Source organism: Pleuronectes platessa, chromosome 21, assembly GCF_947347685.1.
Source record: "Pleuronectes platessa chromosome 21, fPlePla1.1, whole genome shotgun sequence".
Lineage (NCBI taxonomy): Eukaryota > Metazoa > Chordata > Actinopteri > Pleuronectiformes > Pleuronectidae > Pleuronectes > Pleuronectes platessa.
Window position 1 is genome coordinate 15,675,801 of NC_070646.1, and position 24,206 is coordinate 15,700,006.

General features: G+C 40.6%; 1 protein-coding gene across 2 annotated transcripts in view; it reads right to left on the reverse strand.

Moving 5' to 3' along the window:
- Positions 1-1,584: 1,584 nt before the first annotated feature.
- abcc3 (ATP-binding cassette, sub-family C (CFTR/MRP), member 3) overlaps positions 1,585-24,206 on the reverse strand; it is a 43,703-nt gene continuing 21,081 nt past the window's right edge. For both annotated transcript variants that reach the window (XM_053413484.1, XM_053413483.1), the window contains exons 8-31: positions 22,073-22,339; positions 20,920-21,097; positions 20,615-20,776; positions 20,186-20,278; positions 19,335-19,538; positions 18,062-18,208; positions 17,854-17,941; positions 17,449-17,515; positions 17,089-17,215; positions 15,547-15,723; positions 15,163-15,330; positions 14,763-14,946; positions 14,543-14,651; positions 13,781-13,937; positions 13,406-13,613; positions 12,602-12,912; positions 7,366-7,565; positions 6,119-6,245; positions 5,477-5,578; positions 4,792-4,938; positions 4,489-4,647; positions 3,623-3,789; positions 3,303-3,497; positions 1,585-2,396 (exon numbers count right to left, since the gene is read on the reverse strand). In XM_053413484.1, the coding sequence (XP_053269459.1) occupies positions 2,285-2,396; positions 3,303-3,497; positions 3,623-3,789; positions 4,489-4,647; positions 4,792-4,938; positions 5,477-5,578; positions 6,119-6,245; positions 7,366-7,565; positions 12,602-12,912; positions 13,406-13,613; positions 13,781-13,937; positions 14,543-14,651; positions 14,763-14,946; positions 15,163-15,330; positions 15,547-15,723; positions 17,089-17,215; positions 17,449-17,515; positions 17,854-17,941; positions 18,062-18,208; positions 19,335-19,538; positions 20,186-20,278; positions 20,615-20,776; positions 20,920-21,097; positions 22,073-22,339 (3,856 nt within the window). In that variant the 3' untranslated portion in view covers positions 1,585-2,284. The remainder of the gene's footprint in view (positions 2,397-3,302; positions 3,498-3,622; positions 3,790-4,488; positions 4,648-4,791; positions 4,939-5,476; positions 5,579-6,118; positions 6,246-7,365; positions 7,566-12,601; positions 12,913-13,405; positions 13,614-13,780; positions 13,938-14,542; positions 14,652-14,762; positions 14,947-15,162; positions 15,331-15,546; positions 15,724-17,088; positions 17,216-17,448; positions 17,516-17,853; positions 17,942-18,061; positions 18,209-19,334; positions 19,539-20,185; positions 20,279-20,614; positions 20,777-20,919; positions 21,098-22,072; positions 22,340-24,206) is intronic.

Sequence of the window (24,206 nt, forward strand, 5' to 3'; positions counted from 1 at the left end):
TATCGGTATCTGTTAGTTTTGGCATGTCAGGGACACAGAGACAGAGAGTGTACGGCCTCTGTAATGGGAGGAAAACACTGCGGAGAAATGCAAACCGCAGAGGGCCATGGTGTACGTCTGTGTGTGTGAGAGACAGGAGGCATCTCGCTGTGAGAGATCTGTGGTGAACTCAGCTCCTTGGAAGCAAAAGACCAACTGGGTTGTCATTCTATGAAAAAGTTTAAAAGAGTAAATAACCTAAATCCAACTTCAAATCTGTTTTGGACAATAACTGCCTGGTCTCAGTTAATTGTTTGACATTTAAATATATGTTTGGCCTCATATGGTCCTATTAAGAAGTACCTTGCTGTAAGTCTGTGAAGATTTGACTAATGCTTGGTATATAGAAGTACTTCAAAATGTATGGCTATCTATTTATCTATCGGTCATCAGTTCTTCAGATATGTCTCAGTCAATTTAGACATTAGATGTTAGTTTGTAATGAAATGTTTTAAGACAACAGTGATATCACAGCCCTTCTGAAAAATCTAGTCTGGAGCCTTGATTTGACTGTGAGCACACCCTAGTGGATGACTGAAATTATTACAACCTTATGCACTAAGATGCAAGTTCATAAGGTTCAGCATAAAGAACAATCATTGTTAGGATTTATCTTCTTAATGTGCCTCCAATGGAATAGAGAGCTGTGTGTGTGCAGTTTATCTTTGAGGATTTCAGCTGAAGAACAGTCAAATATTTGCTAACACACTAGTTGTTTTGTGCATTTAATTAAAAGCCATTTGACCTATTTGGATCACAGTGTAATTTATACAGTAGTGGTGTGATGTAATAAAGTACATTTTCTGTTACTGTACAAATGTGCACTTTTTATGTATCTGTACTTTACTTTAATTACTTTTCACCTTTACTCAATCACATATCAGCAGATATCTGCACTTTCTATTTCATTGCAACTTTGCAAAGCATTGTTATATGCTCACATTGTTTTTATACAACCAACAATAACCAGGGGGGAATTGTGTTCTAGATACAGTACCAGATACACACTATCCATTTAAAACAGTCTGTAATACCGTTTTACTAAATATACAGTAGGCAGTTAATTTGACCATTACATTAGGGAATAGGCTTCACTTTGCAAGTACTTTTTTATTAGCACTTCCTGTCTTTGACTAATATAGAAAAAGTATTGTTAACCTGAGTACATCTTTGTGTATTTATTTGTAATTTTACTTAAGTAATATGTTTGAGTACTTCATCTACTGCAAATGTACTTTGAACTATGGCGCACTTCCTGATTTTAGCCAATTCTAGTTTAAATTATTGTCTTGAGTGGACATGCTTAAATTTCAGACCATTAGTATTTGTATTCTTTCATTCATGACTTATGATTTATTAATTTGTATGTATTTTCACTTCAGTGTATATTTTTGTGAAGCACTTAATAACCTTGTTTTGCAAAATGCTATACGAATAACTATCATTATTAATATCGATTTTTAGTAGTGAGATGTGAAATTTTGGAATGCTCCTTTAATGAAGACATCTGTTAAATCCCCGGAATGCAAGACAGTACACAAACAGTTTTCTTCCTTTTTTTTTTAATAAAGGCATCATCATATTTTATATTTTGGTGGTATAGAATTCAAGTCTTTATAGATTTGGTTCACAGATGAATCACATACTTAACTGAACTCCCTAGATCAGAAAACTCTTTAAAAGTGGCTTAAATAAAAGGTACAGTACAAAAATAAGTGGGTGTATCACAAAAACGTGTGTTTTTTGGATGAGGAAAGATACAGTGGCACAGCATGTTTCTTGTAGAAAAAATAAAATAAAAAAGTTCCTCCTTTTTGTTTTGCAGCCGACAGCTGATTAGAAAAACGATATACATTCACTGGCTTTCTTCATCCCTCTGGCAGAAGGCACTAAAGAGCAGACCTGGATCAACTAGTACTTGCACTTATGGCTTTTTTTTTTTTTTTTTCCAATGGTTGGTGTATGTCCCACAATGCAGTTCCAGAAACTGATGACGGTCATGTGTAATAGTCCTGATGTGGGTTCAGACAAACACTATCTAAATGACTGCAACTGCTAACTGATCCACGTTTGCAAAGGAGTTCAGGCTTCGTAAAAACCAGCAGTTAGTGCCCTGAAAACATACAAAACACACACAAACAGGTACTGTTCAGTTCAACTGCCAGGGTCGAACTTCAGAGTCTGACTGACGAGAACTGAGCCGGTCCTCGACCCTGCTTTGTAACATTGGGATGAAAAGGCGCCTCTACAGCACCAGTCCCGCGTCTTTAGCCATGCTGTAGAAGATTCCTTTCTGAGACAGCAGGTTTGCGGGAGTGTCAAACTCTGCGACCTGTCCCTTGTCCAACACCAACACTCTGCAGGGAGAGACAGGAGAGGATGAGGAACAATGCTGACATGGCAAGATTCATCTTCATGCCCAACAAGAGGGAACTTTGATTATTTTGTTTATGTGTGGATGCAATTTTCATGAAATTTGGCATGTTTGTATAAGGCTGCACAGGGTTTATGAGGTATCATCACTTCAAATGCATTTTCATACAGCTTACATTTATATAACACACATACCCACACACACACTTCTCTACAAATAACTGTTCTGTCTGCAGTTAAAGTTTTAGTAAAGTCAAAGTTTATTTAGTTGTATTTCAAATGTATTATTATTTCATTCTCTCTGTCAATCTGCTGCTTTAACGAGTGAATTTCCACAACATGGGTTCAATAAAGTTTACCTTATCAATCTTATTATTATACATGTATGTATAGTATATCATAATTATAATAATAATAAGTTTATAATATTATTATAAAATGTAATATATATATTATACTACTGCTGGAAAACAGGGTTGAGGTGACAGCACTATGGGGGCCCACTTGTCACAGTGAAACATCTCAAACTTTCTAATATAGCTGTTTGACGTGATGCAAGATGTTTATCATATTTGTTTATGTACTTTGTGTGAGATGATTATTTTATTACAAAGACAAGACACAGATTGAATCTCTCTGTGTAAACACCACTTTCCATTAAAGAAATCCTGTTAAATCTTTCACCACTAGTAGAACTTTGGAGCAGTTTGTCTGGCGATGATGAGGAGGAGATTTCACCGCTGGTTGTCAAGTTGTGACTGAATCATTGTTTGTAAGAGTTACAGTGTCTCCACATCCAGACCAAAACACATTCATATTTTCAAACTAAATCAGGGCCAGCAGTGAAAGCTGAACTCTGTGCACGTATCCATATACTGTACATATCTAACCTTGTGTAATCCATGATTGTGTTGAGCCTGTGTGCGATGGTAAAGACGGTGCAGTCTTCGAACTGAGTCCTTATGGTGGACTGAATCAGATCATCCGTCTCCAGGTCGATAGCAGCTGTAGCCTCATCCAGGACGAGGATCCTCGTCTTCCTCAGGAGAGCCCGGGCCAAACACACCAGCTGCCTCTGGCCCACACTGCATATACAACACAACACTTTAATCAGAGCAAGACCAACGACATTCACAGTGCAGAGGTTTGTAAAGTGTCTAAAACAGTTAATTCAGACACGTATACTGTGTCTCTCTTCTACCGAGCCTACCTGAGATTCTCTCCTCCCTCTGCACACTCCAGCTCCAGCTTTGCCGGCGCGTTGCTGACAAACTTGTCAAGGTGAGAATGCTCCAGAGCTTTCCACACCGCTTCATCAGTGCACTTGTCGAAGGGGTCGAGGTTCATCCTCAGGCTGCCAGAGAACAGAACAGGCTCCTGTGGCAGAAAGAAGCTCAGAGGTTAGACAGAAAAACAGAAAACACCCCTGACTACAGATATTCTGCTTAGAGGAACCAGGAGTATTCAGGTTTTTAAAGGGCAGTTCTTTTCATAATGATAAATCTGTTGATTAGTTGTTTGATAGTATTTTTGCTTTTATTGAAGCTATTTTTACTCATTTTGACTGCTTATATTAGCATAAAGACTAAAATACTTCAAATCTATAAGCACCTTTGAAGCTAGATAGATTAGCAATCTGTCACATATTAAAAGTGATCATGGTTTGGCTGGAACACTGTTAACTTTCAGTCAAACCACAACTTCTAGTTTGAACATTTTGTGCAAATTGAATAAACAACATTGTTTATTATTGATTGTTTATTCAATTTGAAGCTGAAGGGTGGATCTCCTTATGTTCAGACGGAGCCATATTAGGCATTGTTACTTTTTTAATGCTAAGGAAAGCAATGGCCTGCCCTGCAACCTCATCCTTAATGTTGATGTTCAGCAGGAAAATTTATTTAAGTAAAGTATTTCACAAAATATCTTGAGCTCTTTCTTTCAAGACGGATACAATGTATTGTGTGTGTGTGTGTGTGTGTGTGTGTGTGTGTGTGTGTGTGTGTGTGTGTGTGTGTGTGTGTGTGTGTGTGTGTGTGTGTGTGTGTGTGTGTGTGTGTGTGTGTGTGTGTGTACCTGTGGAATGATGGTGAGTTTGGACCTCAGGTCATGCAGACCTATTTCAGAGATCTTCACGTCGTCGATGGTAATCTCTCCTCCTGCAGCTTCCAGTATTCTGAAGAGGCAGAGCGTCATGGAAGACTTGCCGGCTCCTGTACGACCCACAATGCCAATCTGTAGAAAAATGTGGAATGCAAGACAAACGCAGACCCTCATTATAGTGTGAATGGAACCATGGTCATATGTGTGACTGCAACAAGTAAACAAATCTCTGTATGATCAACCCTTTAACTGATCAACTCGTCAGACCCTCCCCACCTTCTCTCCTCCCTTGACGCTGAGCGTCAGGTTCTTCAGGACGAGGTCCAGTCCCTCTCTGTACCGAACGCTGTAGTCCTGGAAATGCACGTTCCCCTCCCTGGGCCAGTCAGGAGGGGGCTTCTTGTCCTCCACCTCCCAGGGGGCCTGTGAACAAAGATGCAGGGTTTCTGACCAGAAAAACATTCTGAACAACTCCTGAATTTTCCGGGCTGATTTGTTTATCACCTTTAAAAACTTGAGCTGGACCTCTTAGTGTGCACAGTCACTCACAACTGCCAGACTTTGTATTTCACCTCTGAGACAAACTTGATGATCCAAATAAAGGTGTTCTCTAACAGCTCTACCAGCCAGGAGGGCAGTTTCTGTGATTGAAGGTGAACGAGTACAGTGTGTACAGTACAAACACCCTGTCTGTCTTATGTAACCCTGGCCCGTGTTAGCATCAGGTAATCCAACATTTCTGGATCTAGTTAAGAGTTTATAGGTCCTGTGTTGTGTAATTACATGACTTGGCAGCAATAAAGAGTGTTTTTAGAATGTGAGTAAATTCCTACTTTTTAACAGCAAATCCAATGCTTTACTTTTCAAATCAAACACACTCAGAGTCCAACTTAAGCTTCTGCAGAGGATTAGGGACAGATTTACACATTCTTTACACACACCCACACACACCATAACATACCTCTGTCTTGGTTTCAGAGTACTCCTTCACTCTCTCAACCGCTACTATGTTGTTTTCCAGATCTGAAGTCATTCGCACCATCCAGTTCAGAGACATGGTCACCTACAACAGCAGGACAGACTTTAAGTCATGGGCAGTAGAATGCTGTTTCCAAAACAACAAAAGACATTACAATTGAAATTAAATGTTTTTATCCATATATTGAAAGAGATGTAACTCCTCAACACTATGCATTGTAATTGAGAGTGTGCAAAGACAACGGCTTAATAAAAGTAATGGACAACGCCCGTGGTTTTTCTGGCCACTTGGAGGCAGCAGTGCAAGCTGTTGACACAATACTGACATAAAATAACTACAAAATATAGCAACACTTATTTACACATCCAGAAAATCCCTAGGAACCATATTGATTTAGAGTCATGTTCCTGGATACCTGATGGATTACTCTGGTACCCAACAATTCCTGAGGGAAATATCTTGTTCTCTTTGTAATCCTTAGCCACTAGCGTACAGTGAGTTTTTGAAACTGGGAATACAAATATTGATTCGTTCATCTTTAAGCAAATCTACTTAAAATATAAGAGTGGCATTATGTTACTGATCTCAAGTAATTTGCTATGTGGATCATATAAGAGCAGTTACCTGCAGAGCGTATGACACCGACAGACCCACGAGGCCGGGATTCAGGTTCTCCTTACCAGTCACAGCAAACACAGCAGCAAACAACACTATGCAGTTCCCAATGAACTCAATACGCACCCCGAGCCACCTGGGGGACAATGTCAGAGCAGAGATACAGTTAATGAGACGTCTGACATGCAAAAGAACTTAGGAGCTCAGCTTCTGGTACAAATATGTGCGTAGCTCTTTAAATCATGAGCTATATAATAAAGTAAGACAGATTCAGATCCTTTAAGCAAGTGTAATTCTAGTGATATGACTGCTGACTGTGATCGGCCACAAGGTTTGTGTATATTTAATCTTCAAATGAAAGTCTCATATGTAAAGTTTAATGGCAGCTTGGCTTTCACATGCTAATTCGGATTATAGGCTGTTTTCTCAGCAGACTTTCTTACACATCAAAAATAATATTATTCTATTAATAACTGTGATTGATGTCAGCATTCCATTTAGATGGTCCAATTCCAAAGCCCTGATATTGTGTGAGCTGGCTAATGTATAACAAACTTAATCTATTTAGCACTTTTATATACAAAGAGCTTAATGACAAGAAGTTAGACCAAACAAACTGACTAGGCAGTTGACCGTGAGAGATGGGGTACTAAAATGAGTTTCATGGTGAAAACCATTCAGTTTCTCTACAATATCATAATGTCTCAACCTTACTAGATTAGGGCCCTTGAGATAAAGTTTGTTGTGATTTGGTGCTATACAAATAAAACTGTTACTGGGTTTCATAACACCTGAGCTTCTTCCTGCTATGACCAAAAAAGGTCTGCTATGAAATGAGTTAAGTAAAGCAGAGCCGGAGGTGCTGCAGGTCGTCTGTAATTCTGTACAGAAAGTAAACTCTGCAGTATTTGAAATCATGTTCACCTTTGCATGTGAGTATATACACAATTTAGTGTAAAGCTGAGGGAAGTCTTTCCTCCGCAGGTCGACTTGAAAGGTTGAGTGCATGCATATTAAGCGCAATGTGTCAGCAGCTGTGGTCCAGTGTTGAAATGTTTTCACTTGCATTCTCTACTCAGCCACTGATCTAAAGCACTGGCTGTTTACGTTGGCGAGACTTATATGTGCATCTCCACCAAATCTCAAATTATACCTATCATCCATCACATCCGTGGCTGAGTAGACCCAAGACTAAAAGAAAGAAACAACATCTGGAAGACAGCAGCTGTTCTGCCGAGCTGAAACAGGACACTTACCTGTTGGACACTATACCAGGGAAGTAACTCTTTTGGTTCTCATCCACTTTCAGATCACTCATCAGAACAAAGGCAGAGTGTCTGCCATAGGCTCGGATTACACTAGAGCCAGTGATGGTCTCAGAGAAATGGGAGTATATGGGAGAGCGGCTGACCGACTCCAAGCGCTTTAGCTGCCGGGATGTGGCAACGTAAAATCTCTACAGGCGTCGAGGGGGGAAAGAAACAAATTCAACGTTATGACAGAACAAGGAATCACAGATGTTCAGCAAACAATTATAATGTGCACACAGACACACACACACACACACACACACGCAATTCAACACTAACACAGGCGGTTATTTAGGAAGCCAGTGTGAACAAACCACCTGCAGTGTTCATTTGATATTATGTTACAGAGTGTTAGGAAGGTGACAGTGAACGTCACACCAGCTCATCAGAGGTAAATTCACCTCACGAATGTATTAAACTCTGCATTAGTAGAGATTATACTGCATAATAACAATCTATAATACAGCAGAGCTGATTTAGAACTGCAGGTGCTTTGTGTTTTTAATACAGATATTCACCAAACCTAATCTTAAACAGATTCAGTGAAATTGTTAAAAGTTTCATTTCTATTAACGCCTCAAAGCGATCACATTGTTAAAGTTATGTAGTCATTTGGTTTTCATTTGCAGTGACAATCAAACAGAGGTTTCAGCAGAATGATTATAGACGAGTGATGAAGCAAAGACACAGGCCATGCAGGATGGATGCCACGACAGAGCCACAGGAATAAGATCTGGTAAGTGTGGTTAGTTTTAGTTCTAAAAAATGTTTTTTCTAGTCAAGTTAAAAATAAGTGACCACACAGACTCTAGATGTTTCACTAATCTCTGCTTCAAATAATGGAATATGAGAGTAAGTTAAGGGGAAAGTGCTTTAAAGCAGATCCACGTCGTCTTTTTTCTTTTCTCACCAATGCTTTGGCTAAAACAACATTTAAGTTACATTGAACGTGCAACTGTTTGAAGGCCTGATGACCTGTTTAATTGTTCAACTTAATATTTTTGGGCTGGACTGAAAGTCAACACTAAAGCCCTGTTCAGACCTGGTACTAGGTTTGACCCGGTCACAAGTGGACAGTGGTACGTTCAGGTCTGGGCGCACCCAAATGTGTCCTGAGGTCAGATAATTCTAATCCTATTCAAACCTCTACAGTTCCATCATATTTTTACTCTTCTCAGCGTCCATATGTTGACTTGTTTGGAGCCATCACCCCAATTTCAATTTCTGACCACCACATAATGACATTTAACACTCTGCTTGCTCTCTTTTTCTCTATCTCTCATGTGAAAGAACACACGCACTCAAACATTGTCATCCGACAGGTCTGTTGACTCAGACTGGGTAAAAAACATCATTATTTGGTCTGAACACCAATGAGGGTTGTGATTATTTGCATATAGAGTGGGGGAGCTGAGATCCCATCACAAGTGGTGACAGGAGCCACATTCAGGACGCATTGTAATACCAGGTGTGAACAGACACAACGCGTTCCGCTTGTGACCAGATTTCTCACGACGGATGTTACTACCAGGTCTGAACGGGGCTATCTGCTATCTTTGCATCAGTGATAAAGGGGTACTCTTGCAATTTAATATGATCCACAAAATTAAAAACTTAAAAAAAAAAAATGTTCAGCAGCAGATCAATAACATCCTGGCTTTAACTTCCAATGATGATCCCAGCTCGAAAAACACAGGATTTATTCAAATCCTACACCGGCAGTGTAAAGCCAGACTTTTGCACCAAAAAAAATTACTGAGATGATTCCAATGGAATTCCCCCCCCCCCCAAAAAATTACAGCACAAGAAGCTGAAATGTGCCCTTGGCAGATTGCCTCTTTAGCCGGATGCAACCGCAGAATCGTGCCAAACTGAGATATTGAGGTCAAGCTCTGGAGAGCAAATTAACAATAGATCTGAATCTGAATCAAAATTGCGAATATAATGTTGATGGTAACTTTGTATGCATGTACAACTTACTACACTCATCAGCTCTCAACCTAAACAAACTTAAATATGAACACGCAGAACCGATTCGTTTTCAAACTAGTCTGAATCTAATATCCTTCCTCATCACGGTAATGTTTGTAAATTACACTGGCAAATATTTCAAGTGACTGTATAAAACCACAGCACAGGTCGCAGTCGACACTTGCTGCTCTTCAGCTCACCCGGCTCTGACACTACAGACCCTGACCGGTTCAACCCTGACAGCGCTGCGTCTGTGGCAGGAACACCCAGTGATTGTGGCTCATCTAGATTAAATGCTGATTTCCAGGGGATAAGTCAGTACTCTACAGGTGGACAGTCTTATCAGTTAGTAACAAGCAAATTGTTAAGTGAAAAATGTTAAAATGTTCTTTGGTCCGCAGTGAAACATCTTCATTCCTGCAGCACTTCAGGTTAAACTTGTGATTGGATGTGAGGATTTGATTACCGAGTTTATTTCTATCTCCAGTGCAGCCATGCCATTGAGTATTAATAAAAAAATGCCAGTGTGCTAATTATAGCAAGATCATCATTTGGCTGTTATGTCTTAGAGATTATTGGTGTAACCAGCTGAACAGAGCTCCCACTGAGTCAAACTGCAGCCTGAGCACCTAAGCTAAGACAACTGGACTAAAAGACACTCCGCAGCTTCACCACTACAGCAGCAACGATCATCGAGCCAACCACATGCAGCAGTCTAACAGCACACACTCAGCAACACTCTCAGACATGCATGATGAATTGATGTTAGCAGACTCGTTTCCAATTTACCTGAACCCACCAATAGAACACCATTAACGGGGCTATGACTATGAGAAACATTGGGGTGAGGGCAGAGCATATGAGCAGCACATTCAGTGTGTACCAGAAAGTGCGCATCCATATGTCAATATTTTCTGGAATCTGGGAGTCTATAGCATCGATGTCTTTGCTGAAGCGGTTTAGTAAGCGCCCAGTGGGGGTGCTCTCGAAGAAGGCCTGCGGAGCTCGCAGGACCCCCTGGAGCATGTTGTAGTGTGTGAGCTTGGCCGCTCGCAGCATACTGTAGGCTCGGCACAACAGGCAGTTAACCAACAACAGCACACCTGTGAGGAGGGGGAGGGGGGTCAGATGTGACAACACAACAACGCCTGCGTTTAGGAGCCAGCATAGGTTTCACACAGTCACAGTTACTACGACTTATTTTAACACCTCGTTATTATAAGGGTGTTTTTTCTATTTTTTATTCGATAGAGTTCAGTTCAGTTTGAGAGCAGGACTTGTTGATTTCACTTTCTGAATCACTGGAAATCTTGCGCTCGCACTCTAATTGACCTTGCGTGTGCTTAGTTTGCCTGCTCTGCTTCTATGTGCCCCTGAAGCCTCAGCTACCGTTTCGCTCCTCTGCTCTAACAAATTCCTCAACCAATAGAACGTCAGGTGTAGTGTTGACAAGGGATATTGTCCAACCTCATTGTGAATGTGTTGGGTTTATGTCTTTGAAAGTCCCACACGGATGGTTACTTTAGCCGGGTTCCCGCGTTCCCGCTCTCGGCTTTCACGTTATGGGAACACTGTTGCAAGTTATTGTAAAAACTGTAAAGATGCCGCCCTGTTTCTTTTCCCCCCTGTATTTTATCTGACTAACATCAAAATGAGACGGGGCTATTTAAATGTTCCTCATTAACCCTGGCACTCTATTGGTGGGAACATTTTGACAGACTTGTTGTTGACAAAAAGTTGAAGAAAAAAAAATCAGAGAGCAAATCGTGTAGGTGGGCACATGGTGCATTGTGAGAAGAGCTGCCGCTCGAGCGCATGTCATCTGAGCACAAGTAGGGTATATCTGTATTACTAAATCTGAAGGTAAGATCTATAAGTTCTGCACTCAAACTGAAAGGCAACCCCTCGAATAAACTTGACTTGGTATATTCTCCAAACCAACAGAAAAAAACGGATGGATACTTTCATATTTCCCAGAACAGGTCACTAAAAGTACAGGGGGATGTCAGTACAAATCAAATAGAAAACCACAACTTCAGCATCAGAAAATAACACGTCCTCCTATAACCACATGTCTGATCAATTGTGGCTGAACACGGCCACCCAGAGCAATCTTAACACTATAGGAAACCAATTGTTTCTTGTACATTACACAGCTGTCAAAGTGTCAGTATGGCTTCACTGCTTTTAAAGTGGAAGATAGTTTCCCAGTAATTGACTGGGAATGAATAATGCAGGCTTCCGCTTTACCTTCATGTGTATCTATTCGAATTAAATATAAACCAATCCAACCATAGCATCTGTCTACCTCACTTCAGGGAAGTCACTGGAATCACGTTTCTGTACGTTAACCTGAGGCCAGGGATCCTGTAGCAATAAAAACTAAATGAGTGCAACTACTGCCGGAGACACAGAATTTTATGGCACTGAAAACTAAAATCCAACTTCTTACAAAAAAATACTGCTGCTTTATGTATGACTCAGTGGTGTTATTACAGTGTTCCTTTATGAATCAAATCCAAAACACGGACTGGAAATCTTAGAACTCAGTTCACATCTGTTCCATGTTTCATTGACAGCAAAGTCAGAAACATTTAACTCACTTGCATCAGCTCCGCATGTCACACTAGTGACATAACCAGCCCATACAGTCACTTCTGTAATCTGTCAAACAAATCCGGAACCTCCACTGAGCCCCAGAGAAGAGGAAGACGCAGTTGTATTAACATTGGTCGACCACTAGAGGGGGGTTGTGGATCACTAAAACTGAGAATTATTACTTTTGGTACCTTAAAATAATTTGTTCTCTCAGATCAGGCTTCACATTTTTACACTGTCAGCTTCAATATATTGTGTGCGTATTGGGGCTGGACTGTTTTGTTCAACATGACAGTGTGTGTGTCTTAGGGAGTGTGTAAGTGTGCAGGCGACAAAAGATGTGGAATCAGGCTGCAGGCAGGAAGTGTTTCATCTGCGGAGAGAGCCAAGTGAATTTAAGATTGAAAATAGAGATAATCACAGCGGCAGATGCTCATCACGGACAACATCGCAGGCTATGGAGAAGCAAAAGCCAAAAACGGATGGTTAAAAAATAAAAATAAAAGGAGCTGCGTCAGCGTGCATACGTCATGCCATACAAGCAACAGAAAGTCATACATTTGCAAAGGACAGAACAGAGAAGAAGAGGAACAGAGAGGATCATCTGGTGTACCTGGACAAAGACGTATATGAAAGTCAGGGGCGCTATGACAACAGCAAAGATGGGTGTGCTGGAAATGATAACTATCATTGTGGAGAGAGAAACGAAGAAGGTGCCCAGGAACATGAGCACAGTGGATGGAAGGGCCTCGTCTATCACGTAGATGTCCTTGGCGAAGCGGTTGATGATGCGTCCTATAGGCGTGGTATCAAAGAAAGACTGTGGCGTTTGAAGTTTGTTGGTGAGCAGGTCACTGTGCAGCTTCCGGGCTGCCCCAATGTTCCCCATGGCAAGAGTGAAGGAAGACATCAGGACCAGGACACCTGGGACGGAGTGGAACAGTAGGAGGAGTAGAATAAAAAAAGAAGTCAGATAGGAAGGTGTAATGTGGGATGAGGAAGTGTTCGATTTTAGTAGAAGACACAGGCTTGATCTGTCCCGAACGTAAAGGAGACAGTTCACTGAAAGGGAAACAGTGTCATATTATGCGTCATATCCGCAGGCCCTATTATTTCAAAACAAACAAAACCAAAGCATGCTGATTGTTAGATATGCAGCAGGACCTTTCAGTTTGTGTGATAAGATGGTTCTGCAAAAGGCAGTGTGTGGCTGGGAGCAGCGTTTGAGTTAAACTAAGTGTTCAGGCTTGAAATCATTTCAGCACCATGATGTGGAAGCACATGTTTAACACGTTGGTACCTCTGGTCAAATATCAGTTTCCAGAATACAGTTTACATGAACAAACATAAATATGTAAGAATAAATAGGTTTGTTCTTAAAAACAAGCTAGTGCTCATGAAAGTCAGTGTTTCTCACCTTGTCCAGTGCCCAATGCTGCATACACCCCCACCCTCATAACTGCATTCTCCTCAGTCTGATTTGTTGAAGCATCATTAGTCCACTGGCTGAGCCAGATGTTTGCTCCGATGGCGCATGCACTCTGACAGCCGTACAGGAAACAGATGAACACTGACAGTAGGGGTCCCACGGCCTTGGCATACTCCAGGTACACTTTTGTTTTCACCTGGTAAACACAAAAGGTGCAAGAGTTACCATTATGTGTCAATCTATGAATTAATAGCGATGTGACAGTTTTTTGATGGTGGTTACAAACAAATCAACGAGAAGAGAAAAAATGTGTTTGAGTCTTAGTGAATCTGCAGCGGCTCAGACGAGATCGGATGAACTGACCCTGCCGGTTGCTGAAGTCTCTGACTGGATGAGTTTCTCCATCTCAAGTGGTTTCTTCTTCTCTTGTGGCTCTGGGGATTTCCTCTGGCTGCAGCCCTGTCTTCTCACTGAGCGACACCTGGGGTTCTCCCCATCTGATGAAATTACGCTGATCTGCCTGTGACAGGGAAAGATAGGGAATAAACTCACATCAATGAGGCATGGTGAAACTTCTTATACGTATACAGTGAAACTGATTGCTTAGCTTAAAAAAAAAATCGAATCATTTGGCAGCTAATGGTGTATGGTACTGGTGAAATCCTAATGCAAAAGTTGGTTAATATTTATTCTTATTTACTTTCTGCTTGTTAATGCAAAGTTACTATTTGACAAAAGCAACTTTATGGTTAACCATCTGTTTCATGTCTTAAATCAGTAATGTACATCCCTAAGTTTCTAATCAACACAAATTAAATAATTGATTGGCTTGGTTGAAACTGTGGTGGGCCAAATAATATGGCAGGGCTCCACAGTCTAGATAATCCATTGAAAATTATACATTATATTGATTGGAATTACAGAGCTTTTGTTTTGAAAAGTTGTGATCTTGGGTCTTAAGATTGTGACTGATTAACAGACCTCTGCAATACTGGTTTAGAACAGGCACTGCACAAGTTAAGAGAAAGAAGCAGAGCTTCAATCAGAAGGGTGTGGGTGGAAGTTTTCTTTGTGTTTATCAGCTGCAACATGACAGAGTGGGAAAGTTTTAAATATTCACAGTACCTTATGAAATTTCTCTTAGTTTCATTGACCACTGGCTCGTTGTCCACCATGTCTGTGTGGTTGCTAAGGGCATCATCAGGGAACAACTCCTCATCTTCAATTAACTCTTCTGTAAAAGCAAAAAGCCTTAGTAAAAACCAGATAATATACAGCAAACAAACAAGCTCAACCATCTATATGCTGTATACTAATTTACAAAGGGGAGGAATCAGTGCTCTACCAAGGGCCTGGTCCTCCTCAACCATATCATCCAGGGCGTAGGTCCTCAGAAACTCTGCGAAGGCCCCGTTCTGTGTGAGCAGCTCCTGGTAGGAGCCCATCTCTGACACCCGACCCTCCACTATCACCATTATGTTATCCACCTGAGGCAGGAAGCTGATGCCGTGGGTCACCAAGATGCGTGTCTGGAGTATAACAACAATACAAACCTCTGTTACTATCCAAAAACAAACATGAAAATATGAAGGTGAAGCCACAGATGGACGTACAGAAACTCTACCAACTCTTATCTCAGGAGAAGTTTATGAATATGGAAAACGAACAAGAGATGAACTGATAAAAGATACAACTTCCTCTTTCGTAAAACACACAGTCAAAATTCTCCTATTCAAATCCCTCACCTTGCCCTTCAGTGCCCCCTCTGGACCGATGAGGTTGTCAAAGATGTGTTTGGCAACGTGGGCGTCCACAGCGGACAGCGGGTCGTCCAGCAGGTAGACATCAGCGTCACTGTACAGGGCTCGGGCCAGGCTCACCCTCTGCCTCTGGCCACCGGAGAGGTTGATCCCCTGCAGGAAGGACACCGAATTATTTGAATCACTGGTGGCTATTGGTCAAATGTGGTTCATGTGCATATTTCTAGGAAACGCAGAATTGATGAGACAATTAAAGACTTTGTTAAGTAACACTTCAATAATTGATGAAAGAAAACTAGATTCAAAGCAGATTTGTGGAAACAGAAAAAAGGAGGGATGAGAGGAAATGGAAATAGTTGCATTTTGTACCTTCTCTCCTATCTCAGTCATGTCTCCTCCAGGCAACACCTCGAGGTCAGGGGTCAAAGCACAGGCTTCCAGTACGCAGCGGTACTTCTGCTCATTGTAGGCTATGCCAAACAGGATGTTGTCACGCAGGGTGGCGTTCTGTATCCAGGCCTGCTGCGGTACGTACGCCACTGATCCCTGAGGACAGAGGCCGACAGTTGTTTCTTTACACAATGAAAGATCCCACTGCTGTTAGGTGATAAGAAGCCTTTATACATCTGCTTGTCCATTCTTTTACAAATATTACATTTTATTTTACTGACATATTTTCTCCGTTGCTTTCTCATGCCACTAATTTTCTAAATGGTTTTCTTTGGGACACTGCTTAATTATACATTGTGCCATTGAATGAAATTGGAGATAAAAAGTCAATCTGACAACATAAATCACACGCCGTGGTCTACTGCTATAAATGCTAAGTTCTAGAACGACTGTCAATAATAGTGGTTGTTATGCTGTTATCTTAAACAGCGTGTTGGCGACAATAACATTGTACCGATATTTATTAAAGTTACTCTGTCTACTACACAACTACTATTAAAGGAACTGTCTCTCATTTAAACAAAAAGAAGGAGACCAGCATCTTCAAAGCTCAATACTCTGTGTCTTAATTGTTTAAAAGTCCTGCTCAGACAACGTTCTCTATTTTTGTCCTAAACTTTCATTCCTGTTTGAGTGTGTGGTTGGTATTTGCTTTGACTTGTGAAGCACTTTGAAGTGCACTTCGCATTCATCTGCTCTCTACCCTACTTGTGTGTTTGTCTGAGCAAGCAGTAAATCATAAATAACGTCGAACTGACTGATTCTGACTTTGTACACATGGTGCCTTTACAGCAGGGGTGGGGAACCTTTTGTCTATCAAGGGCGATTTTCATAACATTCTTTGATGGCCATACTTGATTATTGTTTATTATTAATAAATTCTGAATCACAAGGTCTCGATTCAAATTGATTCAATCAAGGATATTTCATTCCAAAATACCAAATTTGCCCGGATACGCATGCTGTGCAAGGAAACCTCTAACTAGATGCATTATAAAAAAACATTAAGGTAGGTATGTCTATCATAACAATTTTTGTTGGACGATATATTATCCTAGAAATGATTATTATTACTATTATTGAGCCCGGGGCTGTGTGAGTGAGCGTAACCTCCGTGCCCAGACTCAGCGGAGATGAGATGGAGCAGCTAAATGCAGGCGTGTCCCTTTACAGATTAAACTTGCGTGCATGTGTGTTTTTTTGTTTTGTCTTTATGAATTGCCTTGAAGGCCAGATTAAACAATCTTTTACCAACAATTGCATGTGCTCTTCATCATTCTTCTAATAACCAATTCACATGATGGGTACATTTTTCAAATTAACCCCCGCTTACATAAGGCTTTTTGTCTACATTGGGAATGGATACAATCTGCATTCAATCCACACGCACACACACACACATCACACAAAATAACTGTCTAGCTAATTTTGTGTTGTACAGGACATGAAGTGAGTACCTACCCGAATAGAAATCTCTCCCTCCAGTTTCTCCATTTCTCCCAGCAACGCAGAGATCAGGGAGGATTTCCCACAACCAACGTGGCCCACCACTGCCAGCAGGGAGCCCTGGGGCACCATCACATTGATGCTATAAACACACAGTCAGCATTCATGAGTTATAAGAACAGAACATTATAGAAATGACATACATAAAGAACCGCAACATATTGTATACATTTATGTTGCTCAGGCTCTGAAGGTATCAGCTTTAATCTGTGTAGGTTTACATCAGCTGACACTGAAATGTTTTATCCATAATTTTCTTTTTCTTTTGGTATTGACAGTATTAAAACACCCAGCATGTGGATTTTCAGGACATACTTCTGCAGAACAGGAAGATCTTCTTTACTCCAGGTGAACTTTCCATTTACAACTGTCACTGAGAATTCTGTTGAGCAGAAAACAGCATGTTCATGAATGGGTGATCCCACGACACACTGAAAGGCATTTCTTAACCATTAGTCATCCAAACAATCTTCAGGCTCTGAATCACTGGGTGAAAGGTACAAGTAGAAGGAGTTAACTTGAGTTCAAGAGACGTCGACAAAAGAGATGTTTACACAAGCAACCGATGACATGTGGTAGAATGACTCGATGCAATTGTTAACTTCTGTTCAAAATATGTAAAATGACATCAAAATTAAAAAAAAACACTGGAAGATGTGGGACACATGGAAAACATTTTGCTCTAACCTTTATTAAAGGAGGGGCTAGCTTTAACTGTACCTGTGGAGTTGTTCTTTCGGTCTACTGAATTTGGGTCCAGCTCATCATGACTCAGGAAATTTTGGATCCGCTTCAGTGAGACACTGGTCTGAGACACAGAATAAACACACAGGTACTCTGTGAAAGCTTCCAACAAAAAAAACAAAAGGCAGGAGAGGAGACAAAAGAAAAGGAGAAAATGTGCCAGAAAAGAAGAAAGAGTCCCCACCTGCACCATGCTGCTGATGACCTGGGGAAGCATGTTGAGAGGAAACCTGAGGATGTTGAAGAGCGCGAGTGACACAAAGGCCTTCTCTGCGTCCAGGATGTTTTTCTCATCCACATTCACATAAACAGCAAACGTCGTCAAGGCAACCTGGAAACACATGAGAAAACAGGCCGCTCACAAACCAGGGTCCATCACTCTACTTTGGAAATGGACGGCAGTTAATGCACACACACCCCCACACGTGGATTTCTCTCAATCTGTGACTAATCGGTGACTTAATTCAACACATTAGTTTATAATCACTGATAAACACGGGCTTAAGGCTTGTCAAAACATGGATCACCACATAAATCAGTCAGAAAATACTTCAATTGGAAGGTGTCATGTGACCCGTGAAACCTGTTTAAATGAATGATGTAGACAGCAGCCAACATAACAATGGACGTTCACTTGCACTGTTCCCAGAGTGGCCCTGTTCAGACCTGGTATTAACATCCGTCCTGAGAGATCCGATCACACGGGGAAAGCGATAAGTAAATAATACTTGAGAAAATATTTAAGTTGCGTTTGTCATTGGTACATTATTTTAGTAGGCCTGTAAGAGATGTTGCTATTGTTTGAGACTTAAGTCGCATTAAGCTGCTCTACGGTAAGTTAGAAGAGCAAGCGAGCGAGCAGGCGAGATGGACACCTGTGCACCTGTGAAGTTTATATGATTCAAAGTGGACTTAAAAGGTTACTCTGAGGACTTGTATATATATATTTTTTTCCCAACTTTGTCTTTATACTGTGTGTGTTTTCCTAGTGGATTGAAGATACTAAAAAATAAACCTGTAGTAAGTAAGCCACATGATTTTGCCATGTTTCGAGGTGAATTCTACCCGACAATCTGATAGTGTAATTTATAACCTCAATGTTTTATCACCTTTATGCAGACTATGATGCAGAGTTTTTAAGCAATGAAACTTTATTACTTTACTGGTTTCAATGTGATTTACATAGAAAAGTAAAGTAAATACAAAACCTGACTCTGTAAAGGCAAATAACATTTGAAAATAAAAAGCAAAAAATCTAATGAAGAGATTCTTAATACCTATGATATGACTTCAAAATCACTTTGCATGCAGCCTGTTTGGATTGGCTGCAGGAATATATTTCCCTTCATACAACTAAGCGGAATAAAAATGGCCATAGCCGATCATGACTTTCAGTGAACGCTTAATTATTCTAGGATAGGTTTCTTAAAAGGATGTCACATGTGTAGTGAGCCTACCAGGAAAGGTGCGCTGGTCCAGGCCATGGTGGACAGCGCTCCCAGGTAGGCTGTTTTGCGCAAAGTGTTGAGCTCCTTCTGCCGAATGTCCAGGACCTTGTCTCTGAAGGAGTTCTCCCAGGCGTACAGCTTTAGAACTTTTATGCCGTTTAGGATCTCGTTCATCAGCTTGATACGTGAGTCCTTGTACTGCATTTGCTCCACCTGGGAGAGAGGAGGACGATGACAAAGCAGAGGACAAATTGTTCTTTGTATCCCGATTGGCTGAACTGAAACCAAGCATATTTGACAATTGTTAGAATTTCAGTGAATTTGAAAAAGCATCCAGTGCATTCAAAACAAATTGATAAAACATTGATTTTAAAACTTTGTAGCCAATTACAACCAACATTAATACAAATACTATTTAGATATTTATGTATATGAAAGATTATCAATAATTGGATATAAATTGCCCATACTGACAATTACTGCAAAGAAATGCATTATATTTTAATGCATGCATTAGAAATACTACTTTTTCGATAATTCGTAGAAAGGCTAACCAAGAGAAATAAGGTTCCAACAGCTTCCCAAAAGCTAACAGCAGATTCAGTGGATCTGATGGATTGGGGAAGGATGTTCCAAAGTTTGGGAGATACAACTGCAAAGGCTCAGTCTCCTCTGGTTTAAAATAATTACGGGGAACAGATAAAGGGCCCTGATCAGATGATCGGAGCGGCCGACCCCTAGAGTTGGGGCTCACTAGCTCTGGATTTTATAATAATAATAATATCACTGATTTAGTTCCACTAAAAGTCAACGCTCAATAACAGTTAACAACCGCTAACTCCTACATTGCCTGTTCATACCTGGTAGGCCCGGGTCTTCATAGCGATGACAGCGTTTAATGGGATCAGCATGATCATGACAGCTACCCCAGCCAGCACAGACGGACCGAGGTTCTGTCAAATACAGCACAATAAATCAATAATTTTTTTTTCAATTTGAATAAAAGAATGGGCACATAAGCAAAATGATGATGGTAACAGGCAGGAGATTAGTAAACTTATGTGATGTGTAATGTGGCAAGTGATCAATTAATGTATTACCCATATTTTATTTAAATAAATGTTTTTATCATTTAAATGAGATTGCATAGAAAATTAACTCAAGTTCGCCAGAAGATGTTGATTAGCACCAACAGTGGCATATAATAAAGTTTTTCAGATGCAGGTTGTTAGTTGGGAATAATTCATGACTGTGAGATTTCCTTTTATTCATATGATAATATAACATACCTGCCACAGGAAATAAAGTGCCAGCATAATCTGAAGAGGAGCCGACCACAACATGTTGAGGAAGGTGGTGAGGTCCATGAACCTCTGTGCGTCCACAGACATCAGGTTGACTACCTCTCCCACTGTAGTTGAACGCTTGGCGGCGTTAGTTATCACCAGAGACTGAAGGACAATGATGGGAAAAGGGCATATTGCATCTCCTCTTAGTTTAAGTAGTTCACATGAAATGTCTTTGAGTTTGTGCATTTGTGTGTGCGCACGGTAAATGCAGGCAGAAGACTATGCTGTGAGAACTGCTTGCGTACCTTCCTGTAGATTGCTCCTATGATAGCTGTGCGTACATTCATGCCGGTGACAAAACAGTACTGAAAGTGATGGTGAAGAATGAGAGTCTGCAGGATAGCTGTGAAGAACATGAGGAAGGCCAGTGCGTAACCCCACCAATCAGGAACACCCTTCTCTTTTGTGAATTTGATCAACATCCTATAAAAGTGTAGAACAGAGAAAAAGAATTCGTCAATAGATAACATGTCTTCTCGTATGCAGAACTTTTTTGAGTGGAGAGCAACTTTGAAAGGAAACATTCTTCCACGCTTCTATAAATTAGGCCTCAGTCACATCACCATGTCTGGACACTGCAAACCTGGTATTAACCTACAGAAACTGCAAACTTCACAAAAAAAAACAAAAAAAAAAACAGTCTATTCTCTTCTGTGGCTGTTTGTATCCAAAAGGAAACATGCTCCATGTTCTCATAAGAAAGCTGCTGGTATGACCCCGTTCTGTCAACAGAGGAATTACCGGATGGAAAGCTCACAATTTCCTCTGACATTACATTATCTGTGGCTTCTCAGGTTCTTCATAGTCTGTTTATAGTGCATGGCTATCGGGCTGTGCAATAAAAAAATATCCATAGATATTGCACTATAATTTAAAATCAACAGCAATAAAACAAAACTCAAATATAAATGATATAAGGCTTGTGCATTGTGCAAACACAGTTAGGAGTTAAAACACATAACTGATCTTCCTCAGATATGCTGTTTATCAAGTACTAGTCATTCTCTGCTCTTAAAGAAGAGTTTAAAAACACAAGCTTCACTGAGGAGCAAAGATCAGCCTTTGAACTAAACGCAAATAATATTGTGACATTAATCTTGATAATTATCAATATTGTCTGATACTTTACATAGGTAGAATATTAAAATAGGTTCTATGAGAAAATAATATCTGTTAGGCGGAATTTATATGTGTATTTACACAATAACTTTGCATCCTGAATGACAGTGTGAGTTTTAAATAAAATACAGCTACCACACTTTGAATAAAGCAAATCAGCATGCAAACAACAAACGCAAAACTAGGTCCTGAAAATAGAAAATAAAACGCATAACCCATCATCATAACTTGTAAATACACTGTGGCAAGCAAAGCATGCAGAAGGGAGCTTTGTTCTACCTAAGCAGCTGAGGGTTGACGAAGGTGACAATATCCTGCATGAGCTTGTAGGCTGAGCCTATCATAAAGTAGGGTCCGAAGGCTCTGATGAGGGAACGCAGAAAGGACGGTGTATGGGCAGCAGCTTTCTGATTGGACAGCAGCACCTCTACTTCCTCTGGGCTACTTTCACCTCCTCCACCTCCTCCTCCTCCTCCTCCTTTGATATGGTTGGTGCTCGACGGCAGGGGCTTGGAGTACACAGCCTGGGTGGACAGATGCGGTTCGCTGTGGACAAAAGATATGTGGGAGGTCGAGTAATTAGCTCAATATTTCTAAAAGTGATTGCCGCAAAGGGCTTCAGATTACTCTTCTATAATTGATCATATTACTAACGAAGAAAATAATATAGCAGCAGATATGTATGAAAGGCCTCATTGAGACCCTGGTAGGTAGTTACAAGAATACTGAAAACAATCCTGTATTTTATTGGCAGTCAGGCGTTTTATAGAAGGATTATGGCTGGAGTTTTATGACTGTACCCGTTAATATACAGTCATTTCTGATGATTTTCAAGCACGACTTGGAGAAGTTTAGTTGGGATAAGAAAAATCCCAGAATAATGGGACTGTAAAAAACAGTGGGACAACATGTTTTATAAAAAGGACTTAGACAGGGTTCTACATACGTTCTGCCTCTGCCGGCTGCCTCAGTCCTCATGTTAATGCTCTTTGTTGTTAATAACGTGTCTGAGCAGAGAATCTCCAGCTGCTTTCTTCATCTATGAAAGGCTAACTCCAGAGAAAGCACAGACACAATTGTGCTGACATTCTCCGGAGCGGAAAACGGCTTTAGTGTCATTTTGGCCATTTAGCTATGATGTAATATGTCCCTCAGTAGTTGGCAGAGACCAAAAACAGCTACAATATTTCTTTGGACTTACATTCATCAGGTGGTTGGAAACATAACTGCAGAAAGATACCAAAGTTGCTGCTGATCTGCTGAATGTATGAATAAGCAATAACTCTACTGTTGGGGTGGTCTAAATCAAAGTTTTTCATAAGCAAGGTCATTTGCTTATAGCTTCTCCGGTAGTAAGACATAATGCAAGAAACGCTCCAAGCATTCAGGGAAAGGAATGTCTTGCAAACTATCTTAAGTCTATTAATACCAGCTTAAAGTGCAGGAGTCGGATTCCAGCAGTTAACTAACCCGGCAGCTATAGGACAACAGGACAGCTGTGATGTAATTCAGCTTAACACCAAACAGGTTTCCAACCCACAACTGAAAAGGCCTAATCAAGGCCCCCCCCGTATCATTTTACAAGTTGTTCTTACTCTGGGAGCTCAATGAAACTCTAACAGGAAAACTGCTGTGCAGTGATAGGAAACAGCCTGATGGAAAACACTTCAGCAGACTTGTCGGGTGCGTTTGTGCATGAAATTGCCTTTTTGTTGAGTAATTCCCTGCAGCACAAACAAACTTGAACCCTATAGTCCTGATTAGTAAGTCTCAGGACTCTGCAGCCATCCTGGCAGCACATCTGGGCAGTTATTTCAGGATAATCAGATTAGGCCCCATCTAAATGAATGGGGAGAGAGCTACATCTGCACTTTCAAAGGTCACCAGGAAATAAAATCTGCATTTAGCTCAGCAGTCGATCACAGTCACCCTCATTCCGACGAACTTTAAAAATGATTGTTTGGTATGTTTTTATTCATTGAGTAAACTGGTTATTGTAAGCGTTCTGCATTGATCTGATATCTCCATGTTGGTTAAATGAGAGAACACAGCTTAAATCCTGTCTCACAATCCGGAGATCAACACGTCTGTTGCTTCAAAGACAAATCGTGTGATATTCTATATTTTTCTAAGGGGTCAAAAATGGATCCTTAACAAGTATATGTGTATCTCAAGCCTACAGTATGTTGTACCCGTTTCATACAGAGCCAGATTGTTGTTCAAAAACTGAGATACAGCACTTGTTAATTTTCAGCTACAGTTTTAGGAGAGTTCTTTTTTTCAAAATTAGCTCAACAATTATGACTATAGAGGTTTATCTTCAGTTGGAACCGATGGACTTGGGGCCGACAAACTTCAGAAAGACAAAGTATCTCCGTGGCAGGAAACATTAACAGAATAAGGGAGTCAGGTT